The 21,181-nt window shown below is 39.7% G+C and overlaps 1 protein-coding gene across 3 annotated transcripts in view; it reads right to left on the bottom strand.

The window, feature by feature from the left end:
- The window catches only part of PCMTD1 (protein-L-isoaspartate (D-aspartate) O-methyltransferase domain containing 1), a 41,634-nt gene extending 20,961 nt beyond the window's left edge, over positions 1–20,673 (bottom strand). The window contains exons 1-2 of one of the 3 annotated variants that reach the window (XM_018080310.1): positions 20,565–20,673; positions 1,996–2,422 (exon numbers count right to left, since the gene is read on the bottom strand). In XM_018080310.1, coding sequence (XP_017935799.1) covers positions 1,996–2,302 — 307 coding nt within the window. In that variant the 5' untranslated portion in view covers positions 2,303–2,422; positions 20,565–20,673. Of the gene's footprint in view, positions 1–1,995; positions 2,423–12,695; positions 12,862–19,031; positions 19,152–20,564 lie in introns of those variants that run through there. The other 2 variants (XM_018080302.1, XM_008922664.3) reach the window with 2 other exon arrangements.
- Between the last annotated feature and the right edge of the window lie 508 nt (positions 20,674–21,181).

Genomic DNA, 21,181 nt, shown 5'->3' with positions numbered 1-21,181 from the left:
TTCTCTGTTGCTCACTGCAATGTACACTGAAGTTGGTTTGAAAAAAGGTGAGCTATTAAAAATATATATGGTTTATTTGTCAGGAAACTACATCCGTTTATTTTTCTTTGTTAAAACAGCTGTTCCCTGGCCTAAAACACACACTGAAGTAAAATGATTACATGTAACTAATTCTATCAGGAGCTGAGTAAGAAAATAAAGGCACATAAATTGCATTTATACTTTCTATGCCTCAGCCTAGAACTCAAAACACATTGCAACACTAAGCAGATTTCAGTGACAGGATACAGCATTACAGAAACATAGAAAGTCTCCTTCTGTAAGTAGCTGAGCAGTTGCTGCTTCAGGCTGCTCAGCCCTGCTAGGGAATATCAGCACCTGAGCTGCCTTTGTGGGAGCATCTGCAGGGTAACTGTGCTCTTCAGGGGCTGTCAGCCAATCTCACCCTCTGCAAGAGACAAGTCTTTTCCTGCCTAATTTCTTCAACACTGCATATACTATTCTGAAGGCAGGAATTCTGCTTGATAAGGAAAGGTCAAACTCAGGAGGATTCAAAAGCCAACCAACAGCCACTCAAAATTGGTTAGATAAATACACAGATACAAGTGCAATATATATAAGCAAGAGCAATATACATTATTTTTTTTCCAGCAGTTAAGAATAATGAAATAACAAAGCTTCCCACAAGACAAATAAATTAATACCATTACTCACTAAGCTGAAGAAACATTTTAGAGAAAAAAATGCAGCAATATTTTCTTATTGGTTTAATACGGAGCTTAAAATATTACAGTCTAATTTAAAATAGCTACCCTTAAACAGAAACACTTCCAAACAAAGCAAAGCAACACTCTGAGAGAGTAGGCATCTTTATTACATTTTATTTTTACCTGTGAATGAACGTAACTCCTATTTTCACAAAACAGTGGAACCTGTTAAATTTATTACTATTAACTGGAACAAAAGATACTGCCAGAGATACCAACAAATGACATTTGTTATGCGCTATTAGGTATAATTTCTGCTCTTTAATAAATAAGAACTGATGACAGAAAGCAACTCACTGAAAAATTAACAAACCAACTCTTGACTGTATATACCAACTCTTGTTCTATATATAAGTAAACAAAATCTGTATATTACTTGTCAGGAAGGTTTCTGCAACCAAAGAAAAACTGCTTGTAATATGGTCAAAAATTATATCTATGAAAGCTACGTATTAAAATAACTGCAGTTGTTTTATGTAATGAAATTAATTGGTAAAGAAATTACTTGTTGGTGCATATGCTCTGTAGTCTAAACACTGGGGATAGAAGAAGATTTAAAGCACTTTCGTATGTAGGTTTTTAAATTTAAATTTAGAAAACAATATTTAATTACATCTTTTTTCATACAGGAAATTTATTTGAAAACAGAAGAAAAACTACAGTGCTAATTGGTTAAAGCAGTTTGGAAACCTACAGACCTACAGTGATTAAACATCTTATCCAGTCTACATCCCTAAATTTTCTCACTAATAAAATTATTCAATAAATATATTTTAAAAGGAATGTTTGCACATTGATACAGATTTATTTTTCAATTAAGTTTCTTCAAGAGAAGCCTTTACAATTTAGATTTTTCTTTCCATAAACTGAAGATGAAACCAGTAACCTAGAGTGAGGGCATAAACACGGTGCAAATGTAGACTGAAATTCTAATCTTCAAAAATTTTTCCACTGTACCTTTCCCTTTTAAGCAACAAAAGGACTGGTTCCTTTCAAATGAGAATTTTAGACTGTAGAACGCAGGAAGAATTGCTGCTTCCAAAAAAATCCCATGAAACACCACTGAACTACAGGTGCCAGTACAGATAACAAATAATATTTTAACAACACATCTCAAAGAGCCAGCCTTAAGCATAGTATTGTCATTTTTAAATAAGTTTTGCAGGGCTTGCATAACTTTCTAAAAATATGCAAACACACTATATTAAAACAAAAACATTCAGGTTACCTAATATTAATCCCACCATTGTACTCAAGTATCCGGTTCCACTACCCAGATTTAGAAAAGACAATCCAGGCTGAAGCTTCAGTGCTTCCATGACTTCAGAATAAATGCAAGGTGCTGACAAGTGTATATTTCCATGCTTCCACGCCAAGTCTTTATAAGCATTGTCCCTGTATCCTTCCAGATAATAATCACCACGATCAATCGCTCTGAAGGCTTGCTCCACACTCTCAGTGCGAATGTACTGAGCTTCTTTCAAGTTATCAATTAAGTCATCATTGTCTTCTCCAGCACTCACAGCTCCTCCCATGCTGAATTTCTACGGTAATTCAATTAGTTTGCAAAATACATTAGGAGGAGAGTTTTCCCAAAAGTATATGTATGTAATGGAGTCTCAGTTCTTCTTTCAGAAGCACATCACAAACGAATCCTGAAAAACAGATATGTTTAGATTACTTGAGTTTCAAAAGAGAAACAAATCAACAACTATTAGTGGGTGATGAAATAGTTAATACTGGATAACTTCGTGAAGCAGAACTATTAAGAGTCAGGACAGCTAGTATTTAATCAAAATTCTGCCCTTCAGATTCTACCTCAAGCCAATGTGTCTGACCTTAGCCAGAAACATATCTTAGCCTTCATGTGTCAACATGGGCTGTCTACATTAAATAAACCCTAACGCTGCATTGCTTGCTAAACACCAAAAACACTACTGTGCTAAGAACCTATCACCCATGTTATATATTTGAAGGGGGAACGGATGGGATAGCAACTGGCTTTGGGCTAGCTCTAGTCCCATCCTTGGAACTAAATGTCCAACAGCAGCTGGAGCATGTACCAACGTAGTTAATTTTGAAAGGAACTGGGTTCACATGCTCTAACATCACTCCATGGTGGGAGACTAAGCCCAGTAAGCGGTCACGTCCAGGAGATGCTTTTCAGATGTTCACTTTTGAGCTGAACCAGAATACTACAGCAGATACAATGGCACATTGCTGTTCTGAATTCAAAACAGGAAACCACTCCAAGTATTTGAGCTCCTCCTAATGCCTGCCGTATTCACTAGAGGAATACAAATTCCTTAAGTACCTAGAAGTTTTCAACAACTTGTCAGCTCCTTAGTGTAATTCTACACAGTATATTAACTTCAAAATCCTTCAGATCTCTATTTTATCTGCACTTACTAAATTATTAATTACTAAACTCATCAATTCCAGATGTTGATATTTTTAATGTTGCATGAGTTACCAGTAAAATAGCAACAGATGACTAAGAGAAAAGAAAACAAAAAGGTTTAATCCACCACTTGTAGATGAATACAGTACACAGTGAGCTACTTGTTAACAGTAATTGAATGTCAGCTCAGACAGCTAAGAGAAGAGAAAGGCAATCATGAATCTTGCTACACATTCTACGTAACTTAGTTAACAAATAAAAAAACCCAAACAAATCCCAAATCAATGACACATTCACCCTTGACTCTTCAACTGCATTGCTGAGTATCATGTTTTAAAACATTCCACCTTCTTCTTCAAACAAGCATATTTCTTTTTTGAAAATACAAATATAATCTTTTATCTGAGAATACTCCAACCTAATTCATCAAATTGCCATTTTGCACGTGCCTATCTGTGCATATTCATGTCAGGAATTCACAAATACAACCCAAATGTCGATGGTCGCTTAACAGACCGAAGCTGGTTCTTAAATTTATGTTGTGGGGATAAGGATAACTGCAACACAGGTTTTACAGTTAAACACTTTAAATGAAGAACCTCCTGAGAACATGTTTAAAAGGTGTCTACCAAAACAGAACTAACAAACCTTTCCATAATACTCAATGGAAACATTCAGAAACAGGAACTTACAAGCATAGTTAGATTTGGTGGGTTTTTCCTGCCACTACAACATCAAAAAAAGACTTTTGGAGTTTGAACCGGTCCTGGTTTTGGCTAGGATCAAGTTCATTTTGTTCCTAAAAGCTGGTACACAGCTAGTGTTTTGAATTTAGGATGAGAATAATGTTGATAACACACTTCAGTTTAGTCGTTGCTCAGTAGTGTTTACCCTAAGCCAAGGACTTTTCCATCTGCCACACTCCGCCACTGAGCAGGTGCACAAGAAGCTGGAAGGGAGCATGGCCAGGACAGTTGACCCGAACTGGTCAAAGAGATATTGCATACCATCGGGTGTCATGCCCAGTATACAAACCAGGGGCAGATTACTGGGGAGAGGGTAGAATGCTCAGGGCTGCTAAAGCCCTGGTAAAATTATGACTTTTCACCGCTCACCTGTGTGCTCCCCTCTGAAGCAATTTTCAGTGCCATTCTCGACTGGGAAGAGAGAAAAAGTCACCAGGTGCAATTATCAACCAGCAGGAAAACCTTTGATTAAGGTAGAAAAGCCACATTTCTCAACACCCCAGTGTTCCACACCAGAATAAGCAGGTATGTGCGTGTTCACTTGCGCAGGAACATTCCTTTCTACTAGTGAAAAAACTAGGGGGCAATTTAGACAGAAGATATGAAACCTGAGGGAGGCTTTTTCTAAGTACAGTTTGTAAAAATATTCCAGCCCTACTTGCTTGTCTGCACTTGCATCACACCTGAAAGTTCAATGAATCAAAGGATTCTTCAGTTAAATAACCTACAGTGACTAAAGTAATAGTTTTTGCCATCCTTTCACAATACAAAGTTCATGATTATCTTGAGATATGTTTGGAAATAATTTTAACTAAAACCACAAAGGTAAGAACTGAGTTTACTGAAGACTTGTTAGAGAAACAGCAATGTCGCTTCCAGCTCTTCCCGCGGGGTGCATCCACCACTTCGCACCAGCAGATGGAGAACTTCGCTCGCCACCAGCACTGCAGCGGCAAACACAGAGCCCGCGGACGGGAAAATGCTGCTCTTCCAGAGCAAAGCTTTAGTATTTCCATCAACAAGCGTCTTCACTAGTTTCACACAGCATTTCACCTTCTGGTTATCACACAGAATCTCAAAGGCAAGAACAGGAAAGGTGTGGTAGACAGCATGACATTGTGGGAGGTAGGGGAGAAAAGAAATAAAAGCCTTCTCTGACAAACGGGATGCCTGCGCAGCTGAACTGTGGCTGTTTGGTAGTGCAGTTGAAGGTTACATCTTATTCTGGATACACTGCTCCTGTCTGAAGGAGGTGACATAAGGTAGATTACAGTGATATTGTTTGCTTTTTAGATATCTTGCTTTTGGTTTGCTTTCATTAATCAACTATGGTGGTCTACTCTGGACTCTACAGCTATAGGTAGTAGAAAGTATTTTTGTTCAAAAACAAAAAAAATGCCCTAGGAAGGAAATAGATATTTTCACGAAAAGTGACCTCTTGTACTTTTTTCCACTTTCCTCTAATGCTTTTTTATTTGAAAGCTTTTGCCTTATGAAAGTAAAATTACTTCTAACAGATGACAGATTTTAAACACACAAAATAAAGCACTTCAACCTGTAATCTCGCTGATACTAAAAGTGAAGCACATGCAGTTCACAAAAAGCATATGCAACATTCTGATGCCTATTATGCCAAGAGGTGTAGCAATTTCACAAGAAATAGAAAGGTGCATAAAGTTAACAAAATGCAGCAGTTGCCTTTAGGTTTAAGAATCTGTGGAATACAGAAGCCAACAGAAATCGTAGTTTAGGAGTTAAAATTTCAATATAGTCTTGATTAAAAAGTTCACTCACTTATTAAAACCAACTACAGCTAAAACAATCTCCACTTCTCATTCCACACAGTTCATGAATTCATTTTCAGAAGTCAGAACACTATCTTGAAGATTCTTATATTCACAATAAAAATGAAATGACAACACACTTTCGTATTACATAACAATCCACACAACTGCACCTCTGTTTCTGACCTAATCTGTAACAAATTTCACTGAAATTCCTTATCATAAGTAATTTCTGAGGGTTCTTCTGTTGATTTTTCTTAATATTTTCACATGAATTGAACAGGTATTTTTTGGCTATCTGGCTAAGAAATTCTGGCAATTTGAGAGCATTTTAATTCTTCACCATCTTAAAAGCTACGCAGATCTCTTATCTGGTGAGTCAGTAACCAGGTGCAGCAAGGTTTACTAAGGGGTTTTTTGCCAACTTCCAAAGGGACACAAGTTTTGCACGTTTCAGAATTTTTACAAATACATTTGCACTTCAAGTTAATTCCTTAGGTCACTAAGCACTTGCACACACTCCTAAATACAGTTTAAATACCATGCTAGCAAGGTATCCATTTAATTTGGCAGAAAAAAATCTCACTGACGTTGCTAAATCCATATAGTGTCAAGTATCTTACAAATTTAGTATCTTGTAATACTGACATATCTTGACTCCAAATAGATGACTCCTTAGAAATACATGTTATTTGAGTCTATTTACTTGATTCTTATTTTGTTTCAAAAGATAAAAAATACAAGATAAATATAATAAATGGAACAAGCTATATTTCAAGTCTCCTCTTCAGAACTATCTTCACTAAGATATCAGCTTGGAGCAACACCACACAATCATGACATGTGACACTACTTTCAACTCATAATGGAATACAACACTGCTTGGTCAATTTTCCCTGTTTCCTGTGAGGGGGCAAAAGACAACTATAAACCACTGAGCTGCACAGTACTATTACAACTCAGCTGTTAAGTTTCCCCAGAAAGGAATGTTCTGTGACCAGCAATAGAAGGGAATTAACCATGAATGCACATAAGTGCCTGAAACACTTCAGTCCACTTCACAGTTTAAGTTTACTCATGGCAAAAATCAGCAACATTGCTCTGATCAGCAGAGATTTAAAGTTCTCCAGGCCACTAATCCACTGTTAGACCTACTTATTTTGGTTCCGACTCAATTCGTGACATTCATGACACCCCTGCAGCTGTTAGGATCTCAAGATCATGTTTTGCCTGTCCTTGTCTCATCCAGCAACTCCTACAACCACAGGGCTCCATTTTTAGTTTAGCTTCGCTCTGTCTCCCGTGTATTGAAACAGTGCCTCACACAAAAAAAATCAACTCCAAACTGCAGAGCTGAGTTTAAGACTTCAGTGGGAGCTATCAAAAAACCCAGAATGATTGATTATGACCTGAAAGGAAAAAGAGAAAAATTCTAATATTAACTTCACCAGGCAAAGACTGGAGAAAACTAAAATATGAAGTGCATGCTGGAAGTAACTATAGTAGGTGACTACAAAAATAAGAACTAAATGTGGAACACACAGGTATTTCAGAGTGAAGTCTTTACAAACAGTTTATTTTAATTATTTTTATACCCACACCTTGCTGCTAAACCAATACTAAAGGCAACAAATAGTCTAAGCACTTTGGAAAATCAGCTACTACTTGAACTGCCTTCTCTTCCACACCTATTTGTTTTGTCACTCCAAACAGTTATGAAAGAAGAAAAATTGTTTTCAGGCTATACTAACATACTATTGGTGCATTAAAGAAAACACTTTTGAAAACACTGCACATTTTTGAAGTCTATACTCTAGACTCATCTTAACATTCACTGCTAACCTACTGTTCAGTAGATGGTTTCAAGAAGCACTTCGAGTTAAAGAGAAGCAAGTACAAAAACAACTGCAGTCAGCTCTCAAATGCAATGTACTTCACAAAGCATACTTTGAAGTTCTTTGCAATATAGCAACGGAACAAAGAACAGACCTCAGGATTAGGTTAAGTCAAATGAATGTAAACAGCTACAGCTACTGACTAAACCTGAATTGCATTGACCTACTTCAGCAGAAAATGTTTGTCAAGTCTGATGTAAGCTTAAGCCCTGATCTTCCTGTTTAGGCTTTCAACAGCTGTTTATACAAGATTCCAGGTATGTGCCTGCTCTCACTCTTCCTCCACTTCCAGTCACCTGAACACACCAAACAGCACACATGGTACTGCATTTCTCTCAAAAGAGGCACTGAAGCTTTTGGAACCCCACAAATGTATGAGCAGGGACAAGCATATCAGTGCATGATCAAATGACTTTAACCTTGGAAGTTACACAAGGGCGTAATTTTAGACCAACTTTGCTGAGTATCTACTGAACTTTTTTCTTTAATTTGATACAGTTCACAGGAACTTGAAGTAAAATATAATAAAACAACATAGAATTTTGCTGGTGTTTTTTTTCTCCTTCTTTGGACTAGGTTATATTTCTTTCTTGGTCTATGCCTTCTCCTGCACTGCATTTTTTTTTTCTCATCTGAAATTCTACCTACCTTCTTCAAATAATTGCAAGGACTGAATGCTAAAAGGAACATATTCTATACATCATTTCTATATGCCACACCCTTTTTCAGGTATGCTGATAAAGACTTTAAAATTCATTATCTTTTATTACAAAGCAAAGGAAACAATCCTATATATTTCCTGGATGGAACTTCTAATGCTTAGCTTAAACCCACATCTTGATTTAGTTCTCCTTACTATTTAAAATCTGGGCAATCAAAAAATTTTTGCAAAGCTTAGCCTCTGAGGCTTCAGAAGCAGTTTCTTCTTCAAACACAGATTCATTAATTCCTAGTAAAGAGTATCTACTGGTCATCTGTACAAAATTATTTCCCCCACACACCTCCTATGCACATGAGAGTGTGAATACCTACAAACATTTCAAATGTAGTCACTCACGTTACAAAAAGTTTTAAATTGGGACCAAGCACAGAAACATTTCCTTCTTTTAGAAGGATTTGCTAGTATCTAATTTCACAGTAAATTTTAGTTTAGCCAGCATCTGCCATAAATACTTTGTTAAGAAACATTATTTTTAAAATGAAAAAGCCTCCATGTATGAGAGGCTGATGACTAACAGCTCTGAAATTTCCTGATTAACCTGTCTTTGCAAAAGTTTCATGAGACTTCAAGTACGTGACAGTACCACCTGTGCAGAAGACATGAGTCTGCCTGGCATAAAGACTTTGTGCATTACTGATAGACAGCATTAATAACCAGGAGCTGTTCAGTCCCAGAGCCAGCTCCTCCTCATAATCTGAAGCACATGACCAGAACTGCTGTTAAGAAAATAGCCTCTTAAGTGCTCCAAAAAAACATTTTTCAAAGCACCAAGATGCTGCTGGTTAGCACCATCAGAAAAAAAACACACCAAAGATGTAAAATTTGCTGTGTGTCAGTTCAGTGATACAGTCTACTAGATTAAAAAAAATTTCTAAATTATTGCAGTAGTTTCAGAGAGCAATGATAACATCTAACAGAAGTCTGAATACCTGATTGACAATGACAAGAACCAAAGTCATTGGAAGTGTGTGATGTGGTCTGAGCAGTAAAACTACGCAGTTCCCGGTAGTAGTACCTGATCAGAACGGTAGTAGTACCTGATCAGAACAGCATGACACGTTTTTTTCACAGTATGCAGTGGGAAAATATCAACAAAATAATAATTGCCAGTCTGTTGCTTGCCATTAAAGTTCAGCTACAGGCAAAATGGTGATTACATCTCAACAGGCTGTACGTATACCTTTATGATTGAATGAACACTAGCTCTGCCCAGATTCTGGGTACGCTGTAGTATCCCATCAATTGCAGATTTCAAAACAATTAATATTGCTTCTCTACCCACACCAGTCCAAAATATTTCCTATTGCTTCTTTGTAGGATTCTGGATAAAATGCCCTCATCCTTGGGGAGTAGACTGTATCACTGAACTGACACACAGCAAATTTTACATCTTTGGTGTGTTTTTCTCTGATGGTGCTAGCCAGCAGCATCTTGCTGCTTTGAAAAATGTTTTTTTTTTTGAGCACTTAAGAGGCTATTTTCTTAACAGCAGTTCTGGTCATGTGCTTCAGATTATGAGGAGGAGCTGGCTCTGGGACTGAACAGCAACTGGTGTCAGAGGAAGGATAGGGGATCTTCTACGTGTTAGACATTGGGTTAAACTGATACCCTTTGCTTATGAGATCTTCTGGTGGAGCTTTGACAAGTCAATTTCTAACACGTAGAAGATCCCCTATCCTTCCTCTGACACCAGTGTCCATGACACAACCTGGCAACCCTCTTATAGTACACGTTGTAAAGGTCTCAGGTCCTGAGAGGTGTGCCTACAGCTCTGCCTATGCCCCAGATACTGCTATTTTTAGTCTGTCCAGCTGAAGAGTACTGCTTTATCACGGACTGGCTGGGAGAAAGCAGAAAGATGAGAAGCTTCTCAAGAGGGCCTAACAGACCCACAAAAAGAGGAGGTACCAGGTAATAGCAGTTTGCTCACTGGCAAGACTAAAATGTCAGGACTTCATATGACAGATATGAATCTATGATGATTAATACATGCAGGTGTCTGATATTCACCAAGTCTGTATCACGCACCTGTTTTTCAGATGAGAAACTGCTGTCCATGCACATATTTCAGAGGAATTAGTGAGCTACAGAGTGACTAGCCTGCAAAACTCATTGCCACTATACACAGTTTTGTAGAAGGGTATTTAACAGAATATTCATTTCAAGCAGGTTCATATAAGCCCTATCTGTCAAACATTAGGAATTAGAAGAGTTGTAGAGTAAGGTGTGAAAAGAACTAGTTCTGGTATATCTAATCTTGTTTAGTCTGAAAATGGAAAAAGGCATAAAAGTGACACAAACTTTTCTGCAAATTTTAATATTATTGTGAACACTTGCCAACTAAGACACCTTGAGATATATATATATATAAAGAACAAGCCAAATACTCAATTTTAAAATGAAACTCATTTTTCTTCATGAAAGAAAATGCTTAATAATTTAGTTTGTGGTGACCAGAATGTAACAAACCACAGGAAAATCATGCTCCTTTACTTTCAATATCATCTGATGAGAGTAACCAGTAACAATAGGGGACTGGGGAAGGAGAATCCTCTTTTACAATAAAATACAAAGCAGGTTTTGTACAAGAACTGAAACGTATTTTCCTAAGCTTTTACCACAAAAGTTATAGTTCTTAAGCAGATCAAGTCACACTTCATATAACTTTGAGTAGGCGAAATGTAGCCCATGACAAAATATTCACTATTTCAGCTACTGCTAAAGTTCAAAAACTTATTGCACATAAACATTTCAAGTTATTTAAATAACTCACTTCCAGCAGCAACAGAACAACATACGCCTGTTGCCTTTAGCAAAAGAAAATAGAAATGAGGTCAAGTGTAAAAATAGAAGATAGTTGCATTCCTGACACTTGAAACCTCATCATAGAGTTATGCAGTTAATTCAGTCTCTACAGAAAAAACACAGGCCCAATTAAAAAAACACAAATATCAATCAACTTTACCAAGTTCCAAGTACATGAAAACTTTTGAGTTTCTAATCTTTAGAAATACATCTAAAAGCATCTAAATAGCATGCAATAATCACAGTACAAACAATTCTAAATACTGTATTTTGTTGTTTACTTTCAGAGCCTAAGAATCTCAACTTTTATTTATTATATACCCTCTTCTTACAAGATGCTAAATAAATACAGTTTAAGGAAAAATAAGTCCTAATCCTTTTTTGCTTGATTTTTAAAATAGTCCAGTGTAATACAATAACATGTTTTGAGAAGTTACTTTATTACTTAGGCCTGTAATTCTCAAGAGGGAAAAATAAGTATGGTCCACTCCTGTTTCCTGCTTCTCTTCCTCAGAACCATGACACAAAATTCTTTCACTGATGCAATCTTCCAGAAGCATCACACTGCACTCATCATTTTTTTCAAATGTAACTTGTTTACTAACACATGCACACCAAGAGTTACTTTTACCTTGTCTAAGAAAGCAATGGATATCTAATTGAACCTTTCTTCTTTTTAATCCCCAAATCCTGCATATCTCCAAAAGCTTTACACTTTAAGGATCCATATCATAATCTGTCTTATTTTCCATAAACCCATGAACAGCACAACCTAAAATGACTTTGTCCATAAATCTCTATTCATTAAGATGTCCAATGCTTACTTAATATAAAACAGAGATCAACTATCCCTTCATGGTTCTTACCAAAAGGGAGCGATGTTTTATCAAGACTCAAAACGTACAAATCAAGTATTAACTAAGTTTACTTTAAAAATCTTTGAAACCTCTCTAGTCATCAGGGCGGGGGAGGGAGAAAATCAACATTTTAGTTTACAATGTAAAAAGGATACAGCATTAATACTGTTATCAAAGCCTTTTCCACAAAGCTTCATGCAAACATTCTATAATTCTCCCTACTTGAGGTAATGTTTCAAACTACCGCTTTCACAACAGTATCACTTTAATTTACACCTGTGACCAGCCAGCAACTTCTACCTTAAATTTTTCACAGGGCTTGCAAATGATTAAACAGATTATTTGCCTGCACATACCAAAGTTAACCCTGTTGGGTTATGCGACAGGAAACTGTTCTGCACACAAAGGAGCGGAGAGGTATGCCTATGGCTGAGGGAAGCCCACATGAATACCCTGACCCAGGCTATCACAGAAGATCCATGAGCTCTCCCCACACTCCCACCACCACTGGGCCTCTCCAAGGCACTTCTCAGATTGAAAGGTGTGATTCCTACAAGACTAGAAGAGTTACCATGGGGTACAGGGGAAAGGGACTTGGGGATTGCAGAAGTCCTGTGAAAGAAGGAGGAACCAAGGGTGGGAAAAGGGAGGGACCCCAGTGTCTAGAGGCAAAACAAGCATGGAAAGCCAGGGCTATGGTAACAAGAGGGACGGGTCACCTGTGAGCAGTCTGCAGGTCTGTATGTGTGTCCAGCTGTGCTCTGCCTGTCCTGTCTGACCATTAATTTCTTTTTCTTGGATCTCTGTTCAGTGCCCCAGGTGCATGACGTGGAGTCAGATCATAGGTCACAGGGGTGCTAGTGGGTCTCTGGTGCCAGGAAAGGCGAGGGTGAACTTCTGCAGGTCAGAGTGTGATCACAGGGAGCACCAAGCTGGGCTAGCCAGAAAACTGGCAGAGTGGCCTTGGAACCTGGGACAGGACAGACTGACTGAGCGAGGCAACTGAAGGGGTTGGCTGAAAAAGGAACAAGGAGGAGTCCAAGTGAGCTGTTGGAGAACTGTGGGGTTTGGGACTGGTAGCTGAGTCCGTGTATGTCTCTAAGAGGCAATAGGGCATAAATGGACCAAAGGGCCAAATCCAGGGTAGAACTAGTGCCTCAACCCAGTAACCGGAAAGAGTCGTAATACATACGCACATGTGTTTGCAGACATTTAGGTTGGCCACCCAGAAAGGGCAACAGGATAAGGCCATTGGTGCTGTTTGTGTTTGTATTACTGCTGCCTTCTGTGTTGGTGTGGTGGCCTGCTATATATTTATGTATGTACATGCTGAACACATGTGTTTGTGTGCTACTGAGAATACGTGCTTAGCCTCACTACTCACTGGACCTGGGGCCATGTACACCTAAACTAAAAACTAGAAATACTTGAACAAAACCCCTTATAGGCCTTCCTTAAAAGCCAAAACCATCATACATAAGCACATTCTTACCTTGAAAATGTTTCCAAATTATTGTTTTTCTTTGTCTCCAGGTATGAATCAAGTACCACTGTAAATCTGGCTCCAAAGTTATGATTTCCTTACAGTACAGACAGCAGTAGATGTTGTCTGGAGGGGATCTGGAGCATTTGTGAAAGCTTCAGTGACCATTTCAAGACATTCATAAAAATATTTCAGCATGACACAGAGGTTGGAAAACTTATATCACTGTTTATATAGCAGCACTGCACTTGAACAGCTTAACTTAATCGTCAGCCTCACAATCAGGTTTTCTGCAGTCACACAAAGCGCATGGTTTTCACCTGACAAAAGTGTAGTTTACAGATATAACACAAGAGGCTGCTACAATCACATAACCTGATGTAGTTATATCACAGATATCTCCAGTTTATCCAGAGCATGCCAGAATGGAGAAGTCAAATTGTACACTGACGTTTTCTGACAACTGAATTACTTCAGAAAACATCACAGAATCTCAGGAAACTTGGCAGCAATGAGTCTTAGTCATAATGAATGCATAATTAACTGAAGCAAATAAGCAGAGACTAAGGCCTATGGGATTTTATAACATTGCAACTGTCAGCTCAGCAGAAGTCAAAGAAACTCAGCAACTCAACTTTTCTGTGTCCTTCCAGTTTCACTGACCTTCTGACCTCAATAATGCCAAATTTAGTTTCTTGACAGAAGAACACAGCAAAGCTTAACAAACTGGACTACACTGAATGGAAAGAAAGCCACAGTTCATTCTGAAAAGGGTAAAGGGGACAGTTTTGCAATAGACAGCAGGGTCACATGCCCCAGCAGAAGAAGAGCCAGCAAAACTCAATCTACCAGAATGCAACATGAACTACAAGAGTAAATAAGAACTTTATGAGTCTCATGCAAAGACTTTCAAATCAAAATAAAATCCGGTGATGGCAAACTGATGCCCCAGTAGAAATATTCACAGCATTCCTGACTACTTGAAGTTATGAGTACTGTAGAAATATTAGAACATTTGTCAAAATTAAGCATCTCCTTTAGAGAACTTTGCAGCTCATTCTTTCAGCAAAACTTGCATAGAGTTCAGCCATACCTATCAAGCAAGAAAAATTGTGCTGAAAGTGATTAGAGTACAGAGGCCCCTACAATCATCTGTCTCTTAACTTTGATATATAGACCATTACATAGCATAGTCATCCTGACTGGGTTGAGAAGTATTACTTGGTTCCTTCTTTCATGTTTTTCTTTCATATGTTTCAAGAAAACTACATCGTAATTCCTGAATATCTGCTAAAAACATTTGCTATAGAAATAATAAATTCTCAAAATAGTAAACACTTCTCATTTTCTCCCAGCCACGTGGTCCTAATTCCTCTTTCAATGTTAAAACAACCATTTATAGGAACCAAGCCTTTTATTTGGGACAGGGATGCCACAGACATATCAATTGCTGGATATGACTAACTAGCTGACTATTACTATAACCGATTCCCATCACTATCACTTCACTTATGGAAACCATGCATTGATGCAGGGATCTCTTTCTGGATAAGCAGCTTTTTTTTCTTTTTAAATATGAACAAATAATTAAGATGTATCATCTCTGAGATCTTCTCTTTGAAATTTCGTTCCCTTTCACTCCAGAATACAACTCATAGCAAATTCTATTTGTTTTGCTTGAAGGATAATATCAATACAAATACTTTCAATGGTTACATTCAAGAGTGCATGTATTTTGTGTCCACTATACTACTGCATACTGCCTTTCATTACATCTTAAACTACTATACTAGAAAAACTCTGATTTGACTACTGCTACATCTATAAAAACATTTGTGGACATTAGCTGGGGGAAAAAAAAAAAAAAAAGTCTTCCCATTGACAGATGCCTCCCGGTGGAACACTATCCAGTACAACAAAGTTTTCGCTACTCTTCCTGAAAATAGTTTTCATGACTGCTTAATTTGCCATTAGAAATACACACCCCTCACTTAAGGCTTCAATAAGCCAACTATTAAAAAAGGAAGAAATAATTACGATTACTGACAGCCTTAATAAGCTGCATCTATTTAGAATCATGCAAAGAAAAGTTTTTGTAATAACAGCAAGCTTCTGATACTTGTGATGTGACTCAGGTGCTCAAACACAGACCTCCAGTGCTACATTAAGTGCTCATACCGACTACAGGCTACTCGGCCTATGAAGTGGCAACGGCACTAAGTGACAAAACAAAAAACTCTTCTGCCCACATCCTGTCTTTGCTTCTCTGCAAACAAGGAAGAAAAGCTGCTCTTGTGTGATTTAAGACTACTCAGTTGGGACTGCAAAACCAACTAGATAAAAGGCATCATTGGCCTGTTCAGTCTGTACACTGCCACAGAACTGGTTGGTTGTCCATGTGTTCCTTGTGCTTCTATGTCTACAACACACAGCATCTCCAGTAAAGCATGTATGTCAGCAACCAAGACAAAGGCTCTCCCTTCCCTAACTGCTAAGCTACCTCTACTTAAAAAAAACAGCAGACAGGATAAATCTTAACTTCAAAGAACGTAGGCTTTCAGTAAATCCCATCTCATATCCAACAGCTCCATGCTGACAACTCAGACGCCCTACAGCATCTCCATATAAATGTCTTTCATTCAGGATTCAAAACATCCCATGTCGCTATCAAACCACTTGCTCTAAGCCTACTAGATTTTAAACCTAATTTTAAAGTTTTGTTGGCAAATTCTGCATTGTTTCCTCAACCAAGTTTTTAAATATTAATTCGACTTGTCGTCTTTTACACCATAGGAACACTGCAAGTCCAAATTCAGCATTTGTTTTCCAACTGTATGCTGAGCAAATACTACTATGAGTGAAATGCGCTACTTGAGAGACATTCCAAAGATCACCTTTTATATCAACTTAACAATACAACACAGAATCTTAAATCTCTACTTGTGTGCAACTTGTAGAACGCAATATTCTCCACTTCTAACAAACAAGATCTTTATATCCTTTCTTTGCTAAATATTATACAAAACAAAGCCAGAAGTCCAAAATTAGCCTTCATTAAATGCATTTTCCAAGCTGCAGGTTCCAAGTATTTTTCTGCCACAAGACAGTTTAATCCTGCTCCACAGTCACTTCCCCACTCTAGAACTTCGCCACATGAGAATACACCACAATCTGTAGCCTGTGAGTAACCAGAGAGACTCCTGATGTCACATCTAAACTACTTCAGGGCTGTGGAGTTTGAGGGTTTGTCTTTGTTTGTTTGTTTGTTCTGTGCTCTGTGATGACCTCTAAACCAGTGATTTCTCCTCACAATAAAGGGCAATTTATATTTTTGTGCTTCAATTTAAAGTACTGATAAAATTCACTGAGAAATGTCAGGTACCAACTGTAGTCACAATGTACAAGTGATAAAGACCCTACAGTTGTTTCCAGATACTGTTTCCAATCCTTTTTTCCTTCCAGGAATAAGTTTCTTTGGAGTAACTGCCATTTTTAAATGCATCTTTGTTTTCAGTTTACTTTTACTTCTTCCTTTCAACATTTTCAATAAGCTTCTCATCAGACATAGATTTAGCAATAATTCACACACATATATTCCACCAGGATTCCAAGCTCCTCGAGATTAGTTAAGATCACTGTCAACTTTGGAGTTGCAACATTAATTCTGAAACACCAAGTTGTCATGATGTACCAGGACAAAATGGACAGAGAACCAAGACCACTGTTCTGAATGTCAGCCAACTATCTTTTAGTTCTGCAAAAATTATCCTAAGCTGCTACACATTCTAGCCTTTCTTCAAGGACCAGAAGTCCAGTCCAAATTTCTTAAATAACACAGCAGCAGCAACTGCTTTAAGAGCTTGCATGAAGCAGGCCTGAAGGCTCTCATTAACATCCAGTGCACACAAATAAGTCCCAAAGGAATTGAAGCACAGTAGTTCTTTCCTGATGCTTTCATACAATTATAACCATAATATTTCATCATAACTACTACACTTTAGTTCCTAGAACTCCACAAATAATGAAGTGGAACAGTGTGATCACACTTCTGCAAACCAGATACTTTAAAAGAATTCTCCATCTAAAAAATTCACGCTTGTTGGTTGGAGAAGATGAAGCATGTAGATCAACTTCTGACCCTACCGAAGACTCATGGAGTGCCTTAGGGCAGTCATATACCTGATTATTCATTTGCAAAACATGATTGCACATATATTCTACCCACTTCTGGTTTGAGGAATTTACATTCTAAGTAGGTAAATTACACAAGATAATATTAAACAATGTTTGCATTCAAGAGTGCCAACTGCTGTAGACTTCAAGGCACTTTTCTTATACAGAGAACTAATTAATCATCAGCTACAGAACATCACTTTCAGTTCAGTAGGGTAGAATAGCACATCTCGGTGACATTCCTGCTGAAAATGGGAACAAAGTAGGAAATGAAAAGGACACATGTAAAGACATTTCTCACTGAGAAACAACGACTGTATTCTCAGGTGTTTCTCACCATGCACCTGAGATTGGGATGAGCATTCCCATATGCCTAACTATTTCAGAATTGCTTTTTAAGTATTTGTTCTGGGGAAGTTTTAAAACTCCTCATGTAAATCTTTCTGGAACACTTCATGGAAAAATTATCTTGCCTAGTTTTGGGAGTATCTTTGGGGGGAAAAAAAACCTACACTACTAACTGTATCTTGCTGTAGGAATTTCAAATTTTACCTTTGTGCTAATGTCTTTTAAATTTGCCTAAAGAAAAAAAAATATCACAGGCAACATGCTCTTTTAAGACTTCAACCTGCAGTAGTATCATGCCTAAGCCTACCTTTAGCTTCAGAATACACACTATCTCAAAAGCACTTCAAGATTACAGAAACACAGACAAGTGACTGCTCTGGTGTGGTCCAGCACAGGCACAGAAAACTACAATACATGTCTGGCATTCAGATCCTATTCTTATTCTCCTATTAGGCAGAATCCTCTTCAAAAGGAGATGCTGCAGCTTGGGGCAGTCACTGACAGGCAAACAGAAGACTAAGCAATAAAAATCAATAATCTGCCAAGACTGTGATTATAAAAATGGCAAGACTTCATAAATTTATAAACACTGTAAAATTGAAACTGGCTAGTCAAACATCTAAAGCAACTCACGATGCAGTCAGATTAGATGAAGAAAATCCAGAGAGAAGGCCAGTTAGAGAGGCAGGAATATTTTTACAAGAATTCTGGAAGGAAGATCAGAGATTACACAGGGAAGGAACCTAATCCTGCACAACACACAGTGATAAGATTTGCCACCCAGGACTGTTCACTATTACATACTTTTTTTCTGTTTCTGTGATTTCATCACGTTCTCCTCACTGCGGACCTCCCAACAACATCCAATTGTTTTTGCTAGCTTTTCTGAGGGACACTGACTGTTGTAAAGAACATCTGGCTAAGTGTCCATCTCCAAAGCCCTCATTGTGGCTCTCTGACCTCACTCATATACTTATATTCCTATCATTACATTTATTCACCCAAAGTCAGTTAAAATACCAATAGATCTTTCACACATTTTTCCACCTACACATCCAAAGTATTTTTCAAACTTTCCCAACAAATCAGGCAGGAGTTCTGCAGAAGACAGCTCCACTTATCCAAGCCTGACTCTTCCCAGAGATGGTCTGCCCAGAGTAAGGTAATGGTCCTGTTGGGGGAAAAAAATGTATCACACATTATGATTCATTTGCAAGCATAATGGATTAAGGTTACAAAGACAATACATGCTTGTAACATATTAATTTTAGGCATTAGATTTTTTGCATCTTGCATCTTAACAAGCCTTCTCTGTAACAGAAAGGTCACATGGTGAAGAGGAATTGGGTATCTTCATTAATTCACTCAATTGCTGACTAGCCTTACCTGTGTCTTTTTTTTTCTGTGTGTATCAAAATTTGTTCCTCACTATCAGAAGAAACCCTACTTCCTCATTAAAGTGTTTAGTTCAACTGTATTTGACTTTTACTTGACTTGAGTGAAAAAATACCCGCTAGAACAGTAACTATGTGGGCCCTGGCAAGTACTGGAAGGACACACATGCATTCTCTACACACTGCAGCAGTTCAGTACTTCCATCTCTTTCCTGCAGACTCTGAAGATGTTTTTGAACGAACCCCTCACCCTTCGGCCATAGGTGGTTTTTGAGGTGCTTTTTGTTTCGGTATTTTTTCATGACAGAGCTGTACAAAGCTGGCCCAGGCTGCTGACCGAGTATCAAATAAATGCCAAGATTCCTTCCCCCTCTGCCCTCCCTTCCCCTTCCTCCAACTCCACTGCGAGCCGCTGACAACTGCGGAGGCAGGGGGAGGAGGGCGACGGCGGGGGACAGACAAGACCGGCACACGCACGGCAGAAGGCGGCCCAGGTTTCGGGCCCAAGAGGAATCCCATTAACCGCAGACCGCGGCTCAGCTACCGGCAGACGTGACCCCAGGACGCCTCCCCGAACAGACAGATAACAACAAAGAAAACAGAGGGGCGGAGGTGGCTGCCCCGGAGCCAGTTCCTGCTCCTCCCCTTACGCTGCTCCCAGCCAAAACAGAGACCACAATGTAAACAGAGGCAAAATGTGCGCTTATGGCAAAGCGGGGGGCAGAGCAGCCCTCTCGCTTTCCCCTGGCGGCCGCCAGGAAGGCTCACCGACCGACTCACTCCGGCTTAGGGGCGAAAAGCGAACTTATCGCGCGTTTCACACACTTTATTTATGTAAATAAAGTATTTGCCCCTCACTGCCGCTGCACCAACTCCTCTCCCGAAAGGAGAAATATCCTTCCCTAGTCCGCGGGAAACAAAGCGTTGTCTCACGCAGATGCCTCGGCCTGGAAGACGCAGCCAGCCCCCACAAGCCCCTGAGGTTATAAAAGCTCGGCAGAGGTAAAAAGAAAAAAAACAAACCAACAAAAACAAACCAACAATAAACCCCAAACAAACAACAAACAAACCTCCAAAACGCAAGCTCCTGTTCTCACTGCATTTCCTCAAAGGCAAAAAGCAAACCCACTGCCATCACGGGGGAAGAGGCAGGGCGCTGAGCCGCAGTGGGGGACGAGCAATGTCCTTACCTTGCCTCCACCCCCCACTCCGCCTGGATCTCAGGACTGGAACCTTCTCTCTTGTCGTCCTCCCCTCACCGCTGCCCTGGGCCCGCGACAGCTACATCAACCACCTCCCCTCCTCCCAACCCTTTTTGGGCCAGGGATTATTTATTACGCAGGCGGCGGGATGGAGCGGGGGGTGGCGGGGGTCGGGCAAAGGAGGAGGACGAGAAGAACGGGCTGCTGAGGGCGGACGCGCACAGCCCCCGTCCCGTGCCTCCCCGGGGCGAGCCCTCGCCCTGTCCCGGCTGCGTGAAAACAAACACCCCCACCCCCCGCTCCCCCGCGCCTGCGTGCGGGGCCCGGGACATGGGACCCGGGGCACCCGGGGAGCCGACCCAAGCTTGAGCGGCGGGGCCGGCGGGCCGCGGTCCCACCCCTTCGCCCGCAACCACCGTCCCGGCCGTCCCAGGGGGCCGGGCGCCGCAGAGCGCGGCGAGAGCGCAGCTTGCCCACCCCCACTGCGGGACACTCACCGTTCCGCAGGGGCCGCGGGCCCTGCGCGGGGCGGCAGCGCCGGACCCGCCTGGGGGGGACTGCAGGCGGCAGAGCGCTGCGGCGGCTCGGGGGCGGACGCGGAGGGG

This window comes from Manacus vitellinus, unplaced genomic scaffold (genome assembly GCF_001715985.3).
Source record: "Manacus vitellinus isolate BGI_N305 unplaced genomic scaffold, ASM171598v3 scaffold_1_pilon, whole genome shotgun sequence".
Taxonomy (NCBI): domain Eukaryota; kingdom Metazoa; phylum Chordata; class Aves; order Passeriformes; family Pipridae; genus Manacus; species Manacus vitellinus.
This window is presented reverse-complemented; position numbering and strand designations above follow the sequence as displayed.